The 19,265-nt window shown below is 41.4% G+C and overlaps 1 protein-coding gene across 2 annotated transcripts; it reads right to left on the bottom strand.

Annotated features, from left to right (window-relative positions):
• Window positions 1-371: 371 nt before the first annotated feature.
• pdzd7a (PDZ domain containing 7a) lies at window positions 372-18,920 on the bottom strand. Of its 2 annotated transcripts, none has more exons than XM_075478308.1 (16): window positions 18,775-18,920; window positions 17,707-18,459; window positions 17,131-17,268; window positions 16,828-17,002; window positions 16,232-16,408; window positions 14,694-14,841; window positions 12,547-12,607; window positions 11,417-11,944; window positions 9,782-9,937; window positions 7,764-7,924; window positions 7,045-7,136; window positions 6,869-6,960; window positions 6,615-6,683; window positions 5,006-5,635; window positions 3,915-4,015; window positions 372-1,448 (listed from the first exon to the last, which is right to left on the bottom strand). In XM_075478308.1, the coding sequence occupies exons 2-16, from the start codon at window positions 17,897-17,899 to the stop codon at window positions 1,272-1,274; spliced, it is 2,898 nt and encodes a 965-aa protein (XP_075334423.1). In that variant the 5' UTR covers window positions 17,900-18,459; window positions 18,775-18,920; the 3' UTR covers window positions 372-1,271. The 2 variants fall into 2 exon arrangements, with proteins under 2 accessions (XP_075334423.1, XP_075334424.1); XM_075478309.1 differs by having other exon boundaries at window positions 1,308-1,448; window positions 3,901-4,015.
• Between the last annotated feature and the right edge of the window lie 345 nt (window positions 18,921-19,265).

Genomic DNA, 19,265 nt, shown 5'->3' with positions numbered 1-19,265 from the left:
AGTCCATTATCTGATCAGAGGATAATTTACATGCAATTAAATAGGAATGAATACTATACTTGGTGATGATTGCTATTGCTGAAAAGAATCCAATGTTACTGTGAGTCGCTGATAAGCAGTTATTGCTGCAAAAGGTGATGACACGAGATACTGAAAGCAAAAGTTAACATCTTTTTGTTTATCACCAATGTGTAGTAATGGATCATTTTCTTCAATAAGTATATTATACTGTGGCTTAATTTGGTGGTTTTGTATATTTGCTTTTAGGGTTTATACGGAAAATCTGATGTTTTAGGGTATATTAATGCAAAAACAAACAATTAAAACAACATTTTGTAATACCTCCAAAGCACAGACACAAGAGTTTCATCTTTAAACTTTAATAGCATGCGGGGATTTAAACATTTCACCGTAGAACCATTTATGAGTCACACTTTATCAGTGTCCACCCCCACTTTTCCACAGAAGTAAGGCACTACACACTCTACATTCTCCTGCACTTATCACCTCTAGCCTACATAGATTTAAACCGCCACCGGCCTCCATGTCATGCATTTCTCATTGACATGTTTTTCCAACTCCTCTGCATCCCTGCTTAAGCTCTGTCTACAGCATGGTGTAATTAAACCACTAAAGTGGTGGATTGCTTCAGAGGACAAGTACTTCTGCCAAAAAAATGCAACCAAAAAATAAATAAATTAAGCAGCAATTTTGTAATAATCCCCAGAGACATCCTTTAAAACCAAACTATCAGTTTTGACATTATAAGAAGGGTTTAATCTGTGTATAAATCTATAAATCTCATAACACAGGCTGGGGTAATCTCTCTCTCGCAGACCTGCAGGTTTGCAGGGATGAGGAGTGCAAAGTGCAGACCAATGGCTCCACTGTCAGAGGTCACGGCAAGGCTGCCATGCGTTGTACAGTGGCACGCTTTCAACCAAGGACAGGCTTATGAATTGGATAATCTTGTCATCAAACACTCTTTAGAAAACAACACGTGAATCACTATTAGTCAAGCTCTTGTGCAACTTATGCATTTGGTAAAATTTTCACTAAAAATGCTAATAAGTAGTGATATAAAAGTCGTACACTTACAACATTTAGGTTTCATATCAAATTTCGTCATCGCAAAGGTGATCCATAACAATCTTTACAGCAATCTGTATGTGTCCCACATCTCCTTTTCAGGGGTGAACCCTGCAGTTTTTTTCAGTCCCACAGGAGTTGCAGCATTTGTCGCAGCAGTGTGCCTGTTAGGCACATAAAGTTTACTCAGCAGGGCTCTTGGGACTGGTGTGGGTGGTACGGATCTTCGGGACCTTGACCACAAAAACCATCGGGTCTTTGGCCTTGTTGCTGAAGGTGCGGCGAATTACATCCACAGCGTGCTGATGAGTCACTCCCTGCAGACTCTCCCCATCCACGGACAACAGTTCATACCCTGCCTGTTAGTGCAAACACATGTAAACTGGTTAAATTAAACGGGGGAGAAAACCCAGAAAAATATTTATTTCTTGATTTACATTTTTGTGTGTTTTCCTCCGTCTCTGTAGCACATGTTGTTTTTCCAGTGCAACATAATGGACGGTCGCCATAAATCTGCTCTGATTGTGTCCCTTCGTGATAAAATAATTTATGCCAGAGAGATTTGGGGCTCTCCCTTTACTTTGATATATACACACTGAAGGCTGCACATATAAAGTTTCCCCTTTAGCACAAGGTCAGTGGGAAAAAAAGAACATACGCTGAGACAACCACGCGTTCACACATGGTTAGAGAGCATTTGCTCGCCATTTCCTGCAGGATGCAAGCAAAGAGTGGCAAATCTGTGGAGCCCCGAGGAAGGGAACTTCCTCTGATGTCATCAGCATTAGCTGAGGATGCACCTGCCAAATGTGCTTAACCTCAGTGAAGGTTTGTAACACAAAGACACACAAGGCTGAATGCTATTGTTGTATCTCTAGCAATCAGGTCTTTTTTCCTATCCCTTTTCCGTTCCAGACTTTAAACTGAAACATTAGTCTGTCCCTCATTCTCTACCAGCCTTACCTATCTAATATAGTTTAAACCCATTTGGTTAATTTAAGCAGTTAGATTTGTGCTTCCCTGTGTTCACCCTGACATGTTTTTTTGGGAAATACCACACGATCTGGTGTTCACCAGCAACACACAGCCGTCCATGCAACCAGTATCAAGAGATTTAGATCAATTTAACCAAAGAGGAGATTAAAAAGTGCTTTTGCATTTTTGAAAAGTAATTCAACTGAATTAAATAGATCACAACTTAATTTCCCCTATCCTCCTAAATAGCTCTAGGCCATCGTATTTGTTTCTACAGCTTGTCACAGAATGAATTCAACGAGAAATTTTAGTTGAGAAGAGAGGATATATTTGCCTTCCTAGGTATATTTCTAGAATCAAATATCAGTGGTGCAACTCACTGCTAAAATTTGGGTGGGTTACACTTCTTTTCTTGGTCTACTACCATCATTTCTAAAGCCTTATATCCTTCAAAAATGTTCTTGAAGTTACAGTAGTTTTCACCCTTGACTTATTCCTTCAATCTATCCCTAAATCCAGCAGTGATGTGAGGAAAAACACATTTAAATATACCCCTCTGTCTACTTAAAATGTAGAAATTATACATGTGTGAACAGGTTGTCACTATATGTCTTACTAAATACTGTTAGACTGCCACTTCAATACAATCTTGACACACTTGTGTCCAGGTTTCTCCTGATCAAAACTATTGCAGAGGATTAAGAAAATAGAAATATTTGTACGAACGACTGCACATGCATGCACAAAGCAACATTCAGTGGTTATCGTGAGGCCCTGAGGAGAGAGGTTGCATGTTAACACCAAGCTGCCTTTGTCTCACTTCCCTCTGCAGGGTAGCAGAAGATAGCACAAGAGTCATAGAGCTGATATGAGGTAAGCTGGTATGCCTAGTTGTGAGGTGTGAGGCTGAGTCAACAGATAGCATGAGGGTGGAAGCATCCACCAACCTCTCAGCCAACCTACTTGCGTGGCTAAAATTGGAAGTTGCAATTAATCCCCTCAGGATTAATGCCCTCAGGAGTAATTGCAACTTCTGACTTTTAGCATCACCATCACCTTTGCCTTTCCAGACATTTTTACTTACCAGTACATATCCTCCTGTTCTAAGACTGAATGCACAGCATGTGTTTGTGTACATGTGTGCTGTTTGTGTAAATGTGAGTGCAGGCATCTGTACCATATTAGATCTTTTGAATTAGAAATGCTCAGCAGATACTGGATCCCTCCCTGATGTTTCACATTGTAATCGGGCTTAAAGTTGAGTGGTAGTTGTGAGCTTGCAGTTAGGAAACATTCAAATTGAGATTGAATGAGATTAGTGACCTACTATTGCATGTTCTGTTTCAAACACCCCACTTCACATGCTGTGTATGCGCACACAGACACTTCTTTTCAAGTTTGTTTAAAACAAGTGCTGTTTACCTGCTGTATCTTTAACTCAGGTTAAAAAATTAGCCTGCAGCGAAGGCTTGTGTGTAACGTGTGTTTAAAAGAACCTTGCCAAGATCATCTGAGACTTTTAAGCAAATGTGCTGGCAATTTATTACTAATACATTAGCAGACCAGCATCCGTGTACCTCATTAATAATGGAGATGATGCGCTACCTGAGATGGCTCTCCACTCATCTTCTCACCTGTCCTCACTGCATAACTTCAACTTCTTAATGATTGCTTACTTATGGCAAAACAACTCAGAACCACATGACAAAGGTCTGACACATACTTAGAATATATACTTCAACCAGGATGGATGTCTGAGGTGTTCCTAAAATTTCATTTTTATGGATTATTTTTTTCTCCGACTCTAAAGCAGAATTCAAGTCTAAAAATACTGACGTTTTGGAGCTCACCTTCAGAGCCTCATTTGTAGATGCAGCTCCTCCTGGGAAGATTTTTTCAATCTTTATCACAGGCTGGACCTTAGATTCTATACCCCCAGAGATACTAATACCTGTAAAGGAAAATGGATGTCAAATAATAAAGAGGAGGAATACTTAGAAGGCCTCAATATGTACTATAGAGGAGGAAGATACTGAGACTGAAAGAGATAAAAGATAGCCTTCTTATGTCTTTACGCAGTCCTTGTAATCACTTTGCATTTGTCTGTACAATAGCTGTTTTTCTCTGTGTGCTTTTTCTTCTTCTTTTCTTCTTCCTTTTTGTAGTTGTTTGTATCTCTTGTCATTTAGTCTTTTCTGTCTTTGTGGTTACTTTGCACCTTTCTGTAGTTGTGTTTCTGTTTTACCACTTTATTCAGCTGTTTTGTGCTTCAGTAATCTTTGAGTTCTTATGTCATTTACCTTTGTGTTATGTCCCTTTTTTGCTGATTTGTGTGTCTTTTTTGCAACTTTTTTGTTTTGTCTCTTTGCAGTCAGTATGTGTCTATTTAAATGACATTTTGCATGCAAGCACAAGGGGACACCTTCAGTATATATCAGTTTGATGTGTGGTCTGAGCTTGCAGCCTATATATAGCATATGCGTTATCATACAATAGTAACGTGCTTCAAAAGTTTTTAAACGCTACAGATCTAAGAAGAGACAGACCCTGAAGAAGACAGGGTTGGAGCAGGGAAAAGAGGGTCACTCCGCACCCTAAAATTGTCCACTTGAGAAGAGATGTAAATTAATTGAAGAAAAAGAAGCTGTTATACTATTTCTTGGTGTTATTTTAAAATGACAACTCATGTCGTCGTAATTTCATTAGAAATTTTGCCACCTTGTGAAAAAAAAGGCCATAAAGTATCTCTTCTGTAACATGCTTTTTAGTTTAGCAGTAACACCATGACCTCTGCTGGTGACACTCCTCCACAAGTCTCTCAGCAGTTCTTATGTAACTTACTACCATGTGGAACAGTTACAAATGCCAGCACTAAGAAACTTTAGAAATATATTCAGTTTAACTTAAAATGTACAATACAGATGTTTTTGCTTGTATTTACCCAGTGATTGCTTGGCCTTGGAAATGGTCAAAGTGGTGATGTCATACTCCTCAGGGGGTAGAGTTTCCTGCTGACCGCTCCGTCTGCCCGTGGAGGGGCTCCTCTCACTATGGGGATCAAATACATCAGCTAGAGGGGTTCTCCCTCTCCGCTGTGAGGGGACCCGGACACTGACCTCAGTGTAACCCTCCTGCCTGCTCTGTCTTCCCTCCATGCTGTCAGGACTCTCCTCTTTCCTTGTTCTTCCACGGCCATTCTTTACAGGCGACCGCCCTCGCTCAGGAAAGGCATCTCCACGATCAGAAACAGACAACAAGGAGACCTCATCATTCCGCGGCGTCCCGTTCTCTCTTCTGTTTGGTGAACGATGTGGTTGGCGCCCACGTTGAGTGCTGTGTGGTGACTCTGTGAGAAGAAAGCTGCGAGTTGGGGATGGGCTCGGGGAGCGGGAGCGGGCAGTTGAGGATGCGTAGCTGTCCACAGGTACATCCAGCAGGGGGGTAAAGGCACGGGTAGGCGGCAGATGGCCTGAATGCTGGCTGGCCAAACGAAATCTCTCAAACTCCTCGATCAACTGACAATCCTGCAGTGTGTCATGGGCTGGCTGGAGGTGGAATCCGCCCCTGTAGTCTGGACAAACATAACTGCATTAAATAAATACGATGCTTTGTTCCTTACGTACACCAGTTTAGAAATGCATTGCTATCATCTGTACTGCTGTACTGACAGCTGGTATATTCTGCCTGTCTTGCCTGGTGAAGTAATACAGCGAAAGTTTTTCCACATCCATTCTTGTTGCAGTCTGTGTGATGTAACACTTTTATAATGATGGCAAACTAGCAGATGCAAACATGTGACACAACGCTTGTCAAATGTACATCTTTACTGCACAAAACAGGAAAACTACTTTAACTCAAATGCAAAACATGTAATTCTTGACAGTATGATCATATCTTATCTCATATCAAAAGCTTTACTGGCATTAACAGATTTTGGTTACAATATCATTGACGTAACCCACAATTCATCTCAAACTCGAGGTTCGGGCCACAATTAAAGTCTACCTGCCTCTTTTGTTGATGATCCAACCCTCGACTTGTGATCCCTGACAGTGAGATAGCTGCAGTCAGTCTAAAGTAAATCAGTATTGATTGTGTCTTAATGACTCTTGAATGGCATAACTGCTTAAAGCATCTTTGTATTGTTGAAGTGTCAAATATGCTAGCACAGCATGTCTCAGTCCTTTCTGTAGGCCACAGAATTGTAACCCAAGCTTCTGGCTCAGTGCAGGTACAGGAAACCGGAGACAGTGTAAGTACGCTTGTGTGTCCGTCTGTGTGTGTGTGTGTGTGTGTGTATAGATATTGATGGGAGTTGAGGTGGCCTTTGTGAATAGCATGCCAAGGACAGGATGCGGTCTGTGCGTGCAGTTGTTTCAGTTTGAAACTATGAGTGAAATGAGGCAGAAACAAGGAAAAGTTTAGCTTTTTTGTATCTCACATTCCAGTAGAATGACAAAAAAGTTATCAACAAAACAAGCAGATGGTCAAAAGAAAGAGAGGAGGAATGGAAGGATAGAGGGTGAGAGGAAGAGACGCAACCCTCGTACCTGGGACTGGCGTGATGAGGTGACGTCGAGGAGTTCCGCTGCGAGGAGAGCGCAGAGCTGGAGAGCGCACTACAGAGAAATAAACACTAATCATATCACTGATTTCAAGTTTCCATTTCGTTTTTTTTGACAGACTTCTAAACTTCTTATTCTTTCTTTTCAGTCATGCAAACAGGTCACTGTGTATTTCTGCCCAGCTGAATGGATTAAAAACAATAACAGAGAATTGAAGTTAAGTGCATTCTTCTGCTTACAAGAGCGATTCTTCAGGATTTCGTATGCTTCCAGTTCAAAAGGCATCACCATGCTGTCAAAACGACACAGCTCAGTGGTAGGTATCAGCATTCTGCAGAAGAGGTAATCACAGTCGGTCAACTCATATTTGTACAATATAAATAACTATAAAAGAGTATAATACTCTGTGTCACACCTTATTTCTCTGAGAAGTAGCAGCTTCTCTGGCCTGTCCAAGATTGCAAGAAGCGGACGCACCAAATCGTCAATCACAGAGTCAGACAAAAACTGCAGGAAAAAAAAAAAAAGTAGTGCACAAATAAGGTGACAAGAAGAAGAGCAAACAAGACAGGCGTCAACTTGATTTTACACTTGACAATGACCATTGTTAGCTTAAGAGTCACTTGTTATGTGCAGTTCTGGGAACAGTTTTGAAATGTCTTTTCTTGAGCTTGAGGTTTTTAAAAGAAAGCCTGTGTCAGAATACTTTCCATGAATGGGAGCTGGTTGTCCTCTAACATGATGTTTCAGTTAGATATTCACTGCTGCACTCTGCTGTTTTCAATCTTTGATGTTTAATTACTGTATTAAAAGGTAAGCCAAACGGTGGTCTAAGTAGATTCGACATTCTCTGGAGTGAAGCAAAGTGCTGGTCAAGCAGCTGAAGTAGTTTGGATGGATCGAGAAAGACTAAAGGATCGGATTGTGGCTGATATTTGATCCTAATCCTGAATGACAGCCCAAATCTGTGTGTTGTCACAGCTGCTGCCAGACACATCTATCACTAAAGAACACTCCATGATACAGGGAGCAGCCCGCCACTCTTAAGCCTGGAAGGGGTGCAGCTGATGTTAATTCACTGAGAGGCAAAACATACAAAGGAGGGTGTGAGAGAGTTTCAGATTAACGACTCACTCGCCGACAGTGCCTCATCACAGCAGCCACCTCATCTGGGCTGAGCAGTTTCTTTGCCGTGTCCTCCACATGCTGCAGTGTTTCAGTTCGGGGCAACGGACTGCCAGCACGCGACTCCCTTGGGGAGGTGATGAGCTGGAACGGTCGACTTTGTTCCTTAGCTAAGAATTAGATTCATAGCAAAAATAAGACTTAAACATGAAGATCTGTTGATACAATGACATATGGGTGAGTAGGCTGAGTGGTCGTCCGACAGTTATAAACTCCATAACCTTGTCATTACCTTGATACTAATAATCATTGATTTCAAGCATATTCCAAATCAAATTAATTTACCTCTTACAGAGGTAAACCTTTAACATCTCAGTGGGAAAATTTAGATTAACCCACTGTTACAATCTGTCTCATAGTTCGCAAGACAAAGAGGAAACAGATTCCGATTGACGAAAAATCAATGTTTTATGTTACTCTAAGAAGATAACATGTTGTTGAATTAAGTTCTAGGAGCGTAGCATCTCCACGCTCTGAACTTCCAAAAACCCTCAAAGATTAAGACACAGACCCTGTCCTGTCTTAAAGTATTCAGACCTAGAATAACGTGATTAAGAGATGGGGAAATGAGTCGAGTGTAGCAGCGTACCACCCGCACACTGACTCTAACCACCCAACAAAGCAACAGACAGTCAAACAAAGCTGGCCGAATCTCTTAATGATCCAACAACTTTACTTCAGCACAAAAAACTTCAATCAAAACATGTGGATCTTAGTCACTGAATAGCTGCATTCACATACAGAATTACTTATGTAATCATAGATGTACTTAAGTAACATGAGAAACCAGAGAGCAAAACTAAATTTAGACAGTAAGATTTTTCTTGGAATATCCATAATATTATCATAACAAAACAGAGCACAAAAGCCACATAAAAGATTACTATCACAATGTTCCTACTATCAACCAAAAGTAGCACAAAATAATCCAAAAAATGATTGAAGACAATGAGTTCAAACAATACAAAGTAACTAGATCCACGAGATTCAACGAAGCAAACAACCCCAGCAAAATACTAAAGGTCACAACACACAAAAACACTTTGACTTTAAAATCATATGCGCACCAATAATTTCAGACATAGCCACTGTTCAAGCACAGTGTATACACAGTCTATACTGTCCATACACAGCACTCACACTAAAACACAACACGTTTCCCCACCTGCCCACACTGAACACAAGGCCATCAGTAGCAAATGTTCTGAAGCGCTTAAAACTCATTTTACACAACAATGACTTTCCAAAACTACCATTTACATTTAAGGCAAAATAACAAAAACGTGTTTTGATGTAATGCCAGTCGTACAAGACAAGAGGAAAATCTGCCATCAATGACTCTGGATTTTTGCTTTGAATCTGCAGAACACTACCTACAGCCTCAGAAAGGCCCAGTCAGACAGCTTGTGTGTTCCACAGTAAAGAATGGAGAAACCTGTCCTGACTACTTGTTGGATGGGGCTTTTCACCTTCTTTCCATGATGTAAGGAACTGACAAAATGACAAGATGACAAGCATGCACACGTATGAGGAAAAACTACCAAACCAACCGCTCACCAGGCCGGGCAAGCTGCTACTCGTGCCCGCTGTCTTTACCGGGGGGCAGCCACCAACCCCTGCTACCACCTGGATACCTTCTCCTGATAGCGTGCGCTAACTCTGTATTTCATTGCGGGGGGAGATGAGGATCGGTCTAGACTAAATTCAGTCACTAAATGGAGAAAAAAGTGTGTTGTCATACCCAAGCCTTTGTAATGCTGTGAAAGTGTTTTCCTTATTTGTGCCAAAAAATGTCAAAATTCACACTTTTGAAGAACTTATAGAGTTTTTAAGAGCTTAATAGTTGCTGGAGAAGACTTTTAAATAAGCTGAAATCAAGTGGCTTCAGCCTAAAATGTATTTTTTATTTTGCTATGTGTGATGACATATGTGTAAAAAAGATAGATGCCCTGTGACAGCCCTCTCACCTTTGTCAGCATGATGAGACGGTGACTTTGAGCGACTCTTCTCTTTCCGGTCTTTCTTGAACAACTGGTTGACAAAGGTTTTGGAGCGCTGGAGGTTGGTTTTACCCTCTGCTGAGCTCTTCTCCTTCTGGTGCCTTTTCTTCTTCTTACTGTCTTCTAAAGGTGGAAAAAAAACATACATACATTATATGGTTAATGCATTTTTACCAACAAACTATTGAGAAAATGTACCAAATAGATTTGAATAATGTTTGAATGCCACACAAATTTTCACCTGCTAAATTTAAAACTAGAGGAGCATGGGTGATATGTCATCTTTGCTGCAGTTATGTCTTGGTAATAGGAAAATTTCTGACCCATTGCAATACTAAGACATTCTGCATATCTGTATATGGTGTTGAAAAGATAATTTATTAGCCTTTGCGCAGCTCCATGTTAAACTGCTGGCCAGTAACACAAGGTGGTACACTCTTCTACGGGCACAAACTGTTCATTTCTCTCCCAGTCAGCTCATCTGTTCAATGCAGTAAATCTGCCTCTGTGGAGAGTTACACAGTCATACTGATAAATTGCAGCTACACCATCCGAACACACCCTCATTTATAGCAAGCACTACAGTAAAGTGCTTCTGCATACCTTACAAATATCCAATCAGCCCCCAGCTTTGCCCTAAGCCCCCGCCAGGTCCTGGAGGTATGAGGGAACTGGATAAATTGAAAAGGAAAGGCTAATAACTCAACTGCCCCTGCAATTCTTGGATGGATCTTTCTACATATACTTGTTTCTTAGTAATTTCTCACAGAGGTACAACAAGTGAGTGTAAAGGGCAATGATTAATTTGAGTCTGCATGAACTATGTTCTTCTGGACAAATTGTGGGGGGTGGATGCTCGTGTTCTCATCCTAGAGTGAAATGTGGAATGAGGGTCAGAAAGATCACTGAATTAAGAGTGCATCTCATTACTCAGAGCACACAGCTAGTGCCACAAAAACCCACTCATTACCTGATTATTTCTGCACTATATACTGTGTAACTACTCTGGAAATACTGATTCTGACACAAAAGAATAAATAAATGAATAAAAACAATACTGAAAATGCCTTCAGTGGATATTTGAGACCAATGATAATAGTATAGTAGTCTATAGTGCTGTGGCCCCCGGGATCTTAGAATCAGTCAGTCCACACTTTCCTTACTGAAACATATCTTAAATAAAGTGTAATGAAAATTACTGTAGTAGTTTGGTAGCAGATTGGAAGGGTAAGGAATGTTAAAGCAGTTTTATAATGTTTCTGATAACAGAGTTTGTTTCATGGGCCCAGAATCAATGCATTAGATTATGACAACACAGCCTGACCAAGTTCTGTTTCTTTATCCATGAAACAAAATTGATTTAAACAAGAACCCCTCTTTAAGCTTGGCTGTATATTCTTAACTGTATGTGAGGAATTAAAGCAGAACCTGTGAAACTTGAGAAGAGGGTTAGTTTAAGGGAAATTTAAATGAATACAAATTCCACTGTAGGTATCTTCCTTCCCTCTCTGCTGTGCTTCAGTTTTGCCTCCAAAGTTCCTCCTTGAAGAGGAAGTTGCCATATATGCACTGGCTAGTAACCAAAACAACAGCATCTCTCACCTGACACAGTGATGTGGCTCTGGGAACGTCTGATTGGCTTTCGTGGTTTGCTCAGAGCCATGAGCGCTTCCGTCTTAGGTGAGTGTTTCTGAACATCCTGGTCCCCAGCTGACAGCGTCCTCACCTGTCCCTGTCCTCCTTCTCTGGCTCCTCCCATGTCCCTTGGCCCCTCTCCTTTCCCACGTATGACAGTGTCCTTCAGCACCACTGTTGCACCCACAGTCCGACTGGTTTCTGCTGTGACCAGCCTTTCAGAGCGTTTCCCATTTGGCAACGGGTGGTCAAGGTAGTTTGCAGCTTGGGGGTCAGTCTGTATGGCGGTGTCAGCAGTTCGCTCAGTGCTGCTTGGACGTCGGAAGCGGTCTTCTGTGGAGATGGCGACGTCTACCATTTCAGAGCCAAATATAGGAGGAAAAAGGACCTGGGAGAGACCACTGAGAGAGCTGAGAGGGGTGTTGGAGGACATTGAGGAAACAGACGAGTTGGAGTCTGAACCGTGTGAGGATGGTGCAGGGCCACCATTGGCTACTATGGAGAAAAATCCACAATTACAAGTATCTCGGATTAGTGTGCGTTATTATTGTGATAGTGCAGTACCTTCAAATAAGACTTTGCAAATGCAACACACACTCGAGCACAAGAAGATTTATTCCTCATTTTTCACAGTCTGCCTTGTTTGTATCAAAACCTTTCTGTCCTTATATCCTCATAATACCATAAGCTTCTGAGAGGGAGACCATGAATCGGGAGTTCTTATGCCTCTTTTTTTTTCATAATGAACCTCCAGAGTAACTCCGTGTCTTAACCCAGATGTCAGATCATGCTCCATACCAGATGACTAAGCTGTCTTTAACTATACTGAATTAATCCCTGGCTGTGTTGAGAAGTACTCATATCAAACTGAAATAACAAGAAAAGTGAGCCCTGTTAAGGAATTGAAAGACAGTTCAGGGTTTTAGTACAGCCAAGCTACACATTACCAATGTATCATCCAAGTAGGATCAAATTTGTGGGGGTGCAAATAAAATTGAGAAATAGAAATTCCCAATCAAATCTTCTGCTATTTTGTTTCTTTCTTTTTTTGTGTTTAGTACTATTTAATTCAGTGTAGGTTTGTTTGGCCAACATACGTTTGTCAAGCCAGCCATACTCTGCCACCATCTCTTTGTATGCAGGGTATCTCCCAGCCTCCTGTGAAAATATATTTTTAAAAAAAAACATATTCAGCAAGAACATGAAACAGTCAACATAATCCTGTTAGGAAACTACAGGCTTATGATTAAAAGTATATAGGTAATTTTCTTGTTTTTTTTTCCAAAATATGAAAAACATACAACCAATTTATTCCAATTGGTTGCTACCTTTGGAAAAATAGGCACATTTTTATAAATAGTTGCATTTGAACTGCTGGGCAAGAATGTGGAAATGACTGTGAGGTCGGCATAAAAATATGCTCACAAAAACAATGTGGATGGAGAGAAAGTGTTTATGTTAACTTGTTAGAACTCGTCATCTGGATATCACATTTTACAAAGTTAATGACTAAAATGATTCAAAAAGATTTCAGGAAAAAAACAACAACAATAGAACAGTGAAAATAAATAATTTGTCTCAAACCTGCAGGATGTACTCTATCAGATGTATTTGGTTCTTCGTCACAAAATACTGCAGCTTCAACCTTCATTACTGTCTACACTGTTTTGATTACATATTAGCTCATATTTTCTATGTCTCATAAGTGACAGCACTACAACTTAATTACTTTGTTTAAATTAATCCTCACACGGGTGCATATACGTGCACTTTGTAGGTTTGAGTGGATACCAGGGAGAGCCACAGTTAACAAAGGTTTGAAAAATATTGTCTAAAGCAAGGAATGAGCCATGTCTCATCGAGATTAGTGCACAACAGCCTCTCAAGTCTATTTTAAGGAATCCTCTCAACAACACACAGCTTAAGGTCAAAGTGAAAACACTCTAGATTTATATCCTTATAAGCCTTAGATGTCCAGGTGTAAGAGATACTCAATACATAAGGTCAATCCTTGCTCAACTCAGTGTTTCTTTGATCCATAAATGGGTCTAATACAGGACAGGAGGAAGCTATGAAATAAGGCTTTCTGCTGATTATAACCTGATCCCAGTCTGCCTTTGAATAATGGACGTCGTCCCTGGCTGTTTTTCACATGTGGAACCTGAGATCAGAGAAGTAAAATGAGCTAAGAGAGCATGCAAACACATACTCAAGCACACTGCGCAACACATACATGCCCATCCATTCATACACACACATACACATGATTCCTTTATCTGGAAATGATACAGGTTAAGTGGTGCACACAGGCATGCGTAAGTGACACACATATGGATTTCATGGGCTGAAAGCCAGCTGTCTGCTCTGCTGTGCAGGCTCATTGTGAAAAGCTGGTGTTACTTAACATGCAAACATTTAGAACTGTGTCCCCATTCAAAGCATAAATCAACTGTTACATGTAAAACTTGAGTAAATTATTCATATGGAAGCGCAAATGCATGAAGGATTTTGGGGACACGTTTCGGGAATCAGACGACAATCTCGTGCTACTGAAAAAAATAGCGTTTTTTTGCTTTTTTGGTCGACAGTTAAATACTGGGCAACATTTGGCTTTTTAACAGGTACATTTTCCACTATTACCCCTTTCCTACCAAAGTAGCTCTCTTCTTGAAAAGGCTCTTTCAGGTTTTTTTTTTTAGGCTTAGTGGGAACTAAAAACTTAATTGCCTATTGATAATATTTTCAGGACTGCTGAAATCAACAACGTGCCATCAGCAAACAAAAAAAAAAAAAGAAAATTCCCAACAATTCAACACTGGGTGCCTGAATTGAAACAGAACCTGTCCAAAAACAGGTACCTGTTCATTAGGTGCTGGTTATTGGAGAGCAGCTGGCACACCACTCGTTTAACAGAGCACCTTTGCTTTGATTCAATTCATCATTTAAATTCCAGTTTTAAAACTAAAGAAAATTAGCTTAAAGAAAATAAGTTGGGCTCTGTGATGGACTGGCAACCTGAACAGGGTTTACCCTGCCTCTCGCCCGATGACCACTGGGATAGGCTCCAGCCTCCCGCGACCCGACTGACGGATTCAGCGGGTATAGAAAATGGATGGATGGGTGGAAAATAAATTGCACAACAAAGCTGAAATAAAGTAAATGTGGAGTCACAGATACTTGATCTTTTGTTGATGCAAAAGCGAAACTGAGTTTTACTAATATAATCAATAACACTTTCTCTCACCCTGATGGTCAACATGATGTGGGTGTGGCTCTTCAACACCTCAACTGCATTGCTGTGGGTGATGCCATCAAAAGTCACGCCGTTGGCTGCAAGGATTTGGTCACCCATTTTGATGCCATGTTGCTCTGCAAGCCCACCTGGGTCCAACCTGAAGATGCGTAGAAAAACACACACCTTTATTTGATATGCCCATACAAATGTTAATCAGACTAAAAGCACAAGCGCAACACACAGCCATGTTCAGTAATTGAAGCCTGGTTGGGCTGGAGCGTGTAAAACAGAGCAGGTTCAACATATCCAGGGTAACCTCTAGTTATTTGGCCAAACCATCTTAACAATGGAGATCTCATTAAACGATACAGCAATACTGGCTGTCAACTCAGTAAGCCAGCTCAGGTTTTCCCACCTTGGATATCTCCATGTCCACGTAAAACGGGTGGAGTTGGCATCAGATGACCAATCACAATCTTATATTTCTAGCAGGCTGAAAAGTGGCCTAACACAGCTGCTGCAACCAAAGCAAGAAGCAAGAAGAAACAGATTGCTGACTTTGTTGATGTGTAAATTAATGATCTGATCAAGATCACTGCTACACCATTAAAAGCACGAGTAGATGTAAGAATTTTGTTATGTATGACCATAGATGTAATGAACTTTCAGTGTTCGACTGTAATATGCAACACTACCTGTTTTAAAAGCTCTTTGCACCAAATAAAGAAAAAACTAAAAGAAAACAGAAAAACCATTCAACTCAGTCAGAGCGATTATTGAAAATGTCGGAGTCCATTTTCTGTCATCCAGCCACTTCAATGCTAAATAAAAGGAGCTTTAGTTGCACAGTGATTTTAACTAGTTTTTGACACATTTAATAACATGGATGCAGGTATGAATGTGAAGGTACAGACATCATTTGATGCACTTTAGTGAGTTTGATACGCATACTTTATCTGTATGAGAAAATAGCAAGAAAATCTTTTATATAGCTCAGTGATTTTAAGATCACAGGGACTAGCTCTACAATAGTTGGTATTTAACACTGAGGGAGTGGGACAGAGACTCTCACTGTCCTCATCACATAAATATCTGTTATCACTTTTTTCATTTTCTAAGAAAACTGATTTGCCAGGAGGCGGTGCTTTTCCATGTGTTGCTCTCTTATCTTGAAACCTAACCTGTTCCCGAGCAGGTTAGGTTTTCAGTTGAAGTTGCCATGGTGACACAATGTGGTAAGTAGTAAACCAGCTTCATGACACTGAAAACCCAGAGTTGAACCTTAAGTTACCTCGCTAAGCCACAGCACAAACACCTCATCAAACACAAAAGTAAAAAAACAAAACAGCAAATGAGATTATAATGTGATATTTAATTACTGTGGCCCCGCTGCTTCCCTCTAGCTCAAGGACACCTCAGCAGGATGGGCTGAGCCTGCGTGCACAAATTGCACTACCCGGCTGGCTTAATGAGTTCACATATATCAATAATTTTGTTTCGCCTCTTTGAGGCTTAACATACTTTAAATCTTCTTTTTGTATTCATACTTAGAAACATAAATGCCCAAGCCGAACTCTTTGCCTCCTCTGATGTTGAAGCCCAGACAGTAATCATCTGACGTGGTGAAGAGATGCACGATCCTGCGGAGAGCGCTGTCTGAACTGGCCTCTGACGGTGTACGACCGCTCTCTTCCACAACCATCCGCCGGTGAATCAGATCCACCCTACAAATGTATGCAAAAGAGAATCTAAGTATGTGCTCAAAATATTCTTCCCATACACTGCTTTCCCTTTATCCACCGAACACAGGTCTGTCAGTATCAGTTAATGAAATAGCCATAAAGGTCACAGCAGTAATCCATCCACTGCTGCCATATGAAACCAAGATACAGTATATCCCAAAAGAGAGATAACCAGTGAGAGCTACAGTCTAGGAACCAGACTCACAAAACAAGAGCCGCACAAAGCTCAGTGGTGCTACCTATATTGTCTCCAATTTACAGAATAAAATATCTAGCTAAGAGTATATCGTCATATTGTGCAGTCAAAGTTGTTAACTTGATCATGAAAGGTTGACATTTAACTGTGGGAAAACTTTTAGTCATTATTCATATTCGGTCCCCTCGGAGTTGACTGGTCTCACCATGTGGTCTTCTCCTTGGAGTAGCGGATGCCAGGGATCTTGCCTACACGCCTCACCACCATCCTCAACCTGTTGTTGCCCGTCAGGACCTTCACAGCGCTGCTCATGGTGATGCTCTCCAGACTGACCCCGTTGACCTCCACCAGCTTATCGCCCACCGTCAGCCCAGCCTGTGCTGCAGACACAGGTGGAACTCAGCATGATACACAAGAGCAAATGTCACATGTAAACAAAGCACCGCGTGCCTGGGTGTAAACACACTGAAACTGACAAACTAAACACGTACACACACTCCCTCCTTACCAGCGGAGCTGTCGTCCTCGACCTTGCTGACAAATATGCCGAGTCCATGCTCAGAGCCCCCACGGACACTGAAACCCAGGCGCCCATCTGGGCTCTTATCAACTGTCACTGTGTGAATATCTTCACTTTCATCCCCTCCTGCAAGCACACAAACAAAGCATAAAACACAAAGATGTGTGCCATAGATGTCTGAAGAGACTCACAGCAAATTGTTGACATGGACTGCAGCAGTTAAGAGGAAATATGATTTAAAGAGGAGCGGCATTTAAACATCATGGAGTCAGTTTAAGCAGAGAGGACACTGAGATCAGTATTACATACTGAGTAATTTTTTTTTAAATATTTTTGCGGAAAAACAACAACAAGAGACAGTCAATCAACTTTCATAATTTTGTTAAAAGAATTCCCTTAATCAACTTACAGGCCATATCAGCTCGAGCATCTAGTGTGGCTTACTCTGACCCAAACTAGGACTTATTTCAGACTGACTCACATGTCTTAAATGTGCTTCAGCTGCCAGTACCACAGCATGGGTTACCATGGTAACGGATACATGGTACCGTGTTCAAACCTCACCATCAAAAGGGACGTTGATAAGAATGACCCTGCCCATAGGTGAGGAGGACCTGCGTCTGTGGCGCTGTTGTTTCTTCAGCATGTAGCGTGTGTTGTTGTGGGAACCCCCGGTCTGACCTCCATTGTTGAAGTGGGGGTACCCTCCTCCATTTGTCATCTCCCTCCTGGCCGAGGGGTGAAGGGAGTCAGCCATGGTATGTGTCTGGTAGGCCTTCCCTCAGTCATCCAGGCAGGAGGATATCCGAAGCTGCCTGTCAGGATGGAAGAGGTGCAGCCTGGGATTTGGGGGGGAAGGAGGTGAGGGACAGCTGTGGTGGAAAAGTGGCTTTTGTTTTTCCTTTTTTTTTTTCTATCCGCTGGTTCAAACTGAATTACAGAACCCTGGAGTTGGCTGCCATCGGACCAGGCATCTTATAAAGCTGCTGGTAGCCACACTGATCCTCACTGATACCACTTATAGACTGCAAACAAACGTTTAAAAAGGTGAAAACAAATAAATCTTCAGCACTGAGCTGAAGCCAGAAGGATGCATAGCTACACTTCGCACTCCTTTAAAAAAGATGGCAAAATGTGGTCCCCCATGACTGAACAGCCCACTTCAGGATGGGATCCAATTTGTTGGTAAAAGAAGTTGATACAATCCACTAGTCTCCTCTGAAAGCATCTCCTTGGAGCCCACGGTGCTTGTTTGACATCACCTGAGAGGCACGTGCTGGATGATTCCTCTGGGGTAATGTTTAATTAAATCGATATCTACGGTGAGAAGAAAATGATACAATGACTAAATAGACTCAGATGATACAGATGAGAAGTTAGAAACACTCCAGTTTTGACGCTCTAATAGCCGACAACCTGAGATTATGAATGGAAGAAAAATACATGAGTGCAGAAAGTTTTTCCTCTCAACCAGTGAACAAGAGTCTTCCTCACAAGACTCGAGTGGCTACGAATTAATTCAGTACCATGGACAGAGACTGATGGGTTATGCAAATCATCTTCAGTTCTTGTTGACTCCATAAACTTCTGGACATCTTAAAGTAATAACGTCTGCTTTAAATAAACACCAACCTCGCTGCCACAACGAGACACGTCGCTCCACTCCAACTTGAGTCTAAAGTCATCCCTGCCAAGCCGTGAAATGCTGCTGTGAACAAACAGTAAAGCGATGACATTGTGGTCAAAATAAAGTGGGGGAAAAGCACGACAGCATTTCCTGCTGTGTCCGTGTTGTGCCGCATGAGCTCCGACAGCCACTCAGTGGTCTGCCTCGCTGACGCATTAAACGGACACCACCAGAGTATTAGTGCCACCTCATTTGTTCTCCAGGTGACCATTATTGTCTTAAGAGGTATAAGCCCTTATAAGCCTCTGCAGCTGAGCAGTGATGATTAAGAAGCCTGCACTAATTGCACAAACATTAAAGTATCATTTACTCATGTCGGTTGCAGCTTGTCCTCAGAAAAAAAACCCTGTTATTAATTGTGTTATTGAAGTTTATATATTTTGGTGAGAAAACAAAGGGGGGCAGCAGAAGCTGCTTAACCAGGCTAAGATGGATA

The sequence above is a fragment of the Odontesthes bonariensis genome, chromosome 2, assembly GCF_027942865.1.
Source record: "Odontesthes bonariensis isolate fOdoBon6 chromosome 2, fOdoBon6.hap1, whole genome shotgun sequence".
NCBI classification, from domain to species: domain Eukaryota; kingdom Metazoa; phylum Chordata; class Actinopteri; order Atheriniformes; family Atherinopsidae; genus Odontesthes; species Odontesthes bonariensis.
This window is presented reverse-complemented; position numbering and strand designations above follow the sequence as displayed.

What these genes read in the sequence shown, in the direction of transcription:
- pdzd7a (XM_075478308.1), bottom strand. Translation starts at nt 17,899, where the DNA reads ATGGCTGACTCCCTTCACCCCTCGGCCAGGAGGGAGATGACAAATGGA. An exon ending in GAGCCACATCACTGTGTCAG is followed by an intron (nt 9,938 to 11,416) that starts GTGAGAGATGCT and finishes TTCCACCTTTAG; the next exon opens with AAGACAGTAAGAAGAAGAAA. An exon ending in CTACAAATGAGGCTCTGAAG is followed by an intron (nt 1,449 to 3,914) that starts GTGAGCTCCAAA and finishes TTGCACTAACAG; the next exon opens with GCAGGGTATGAACTGTTGTC.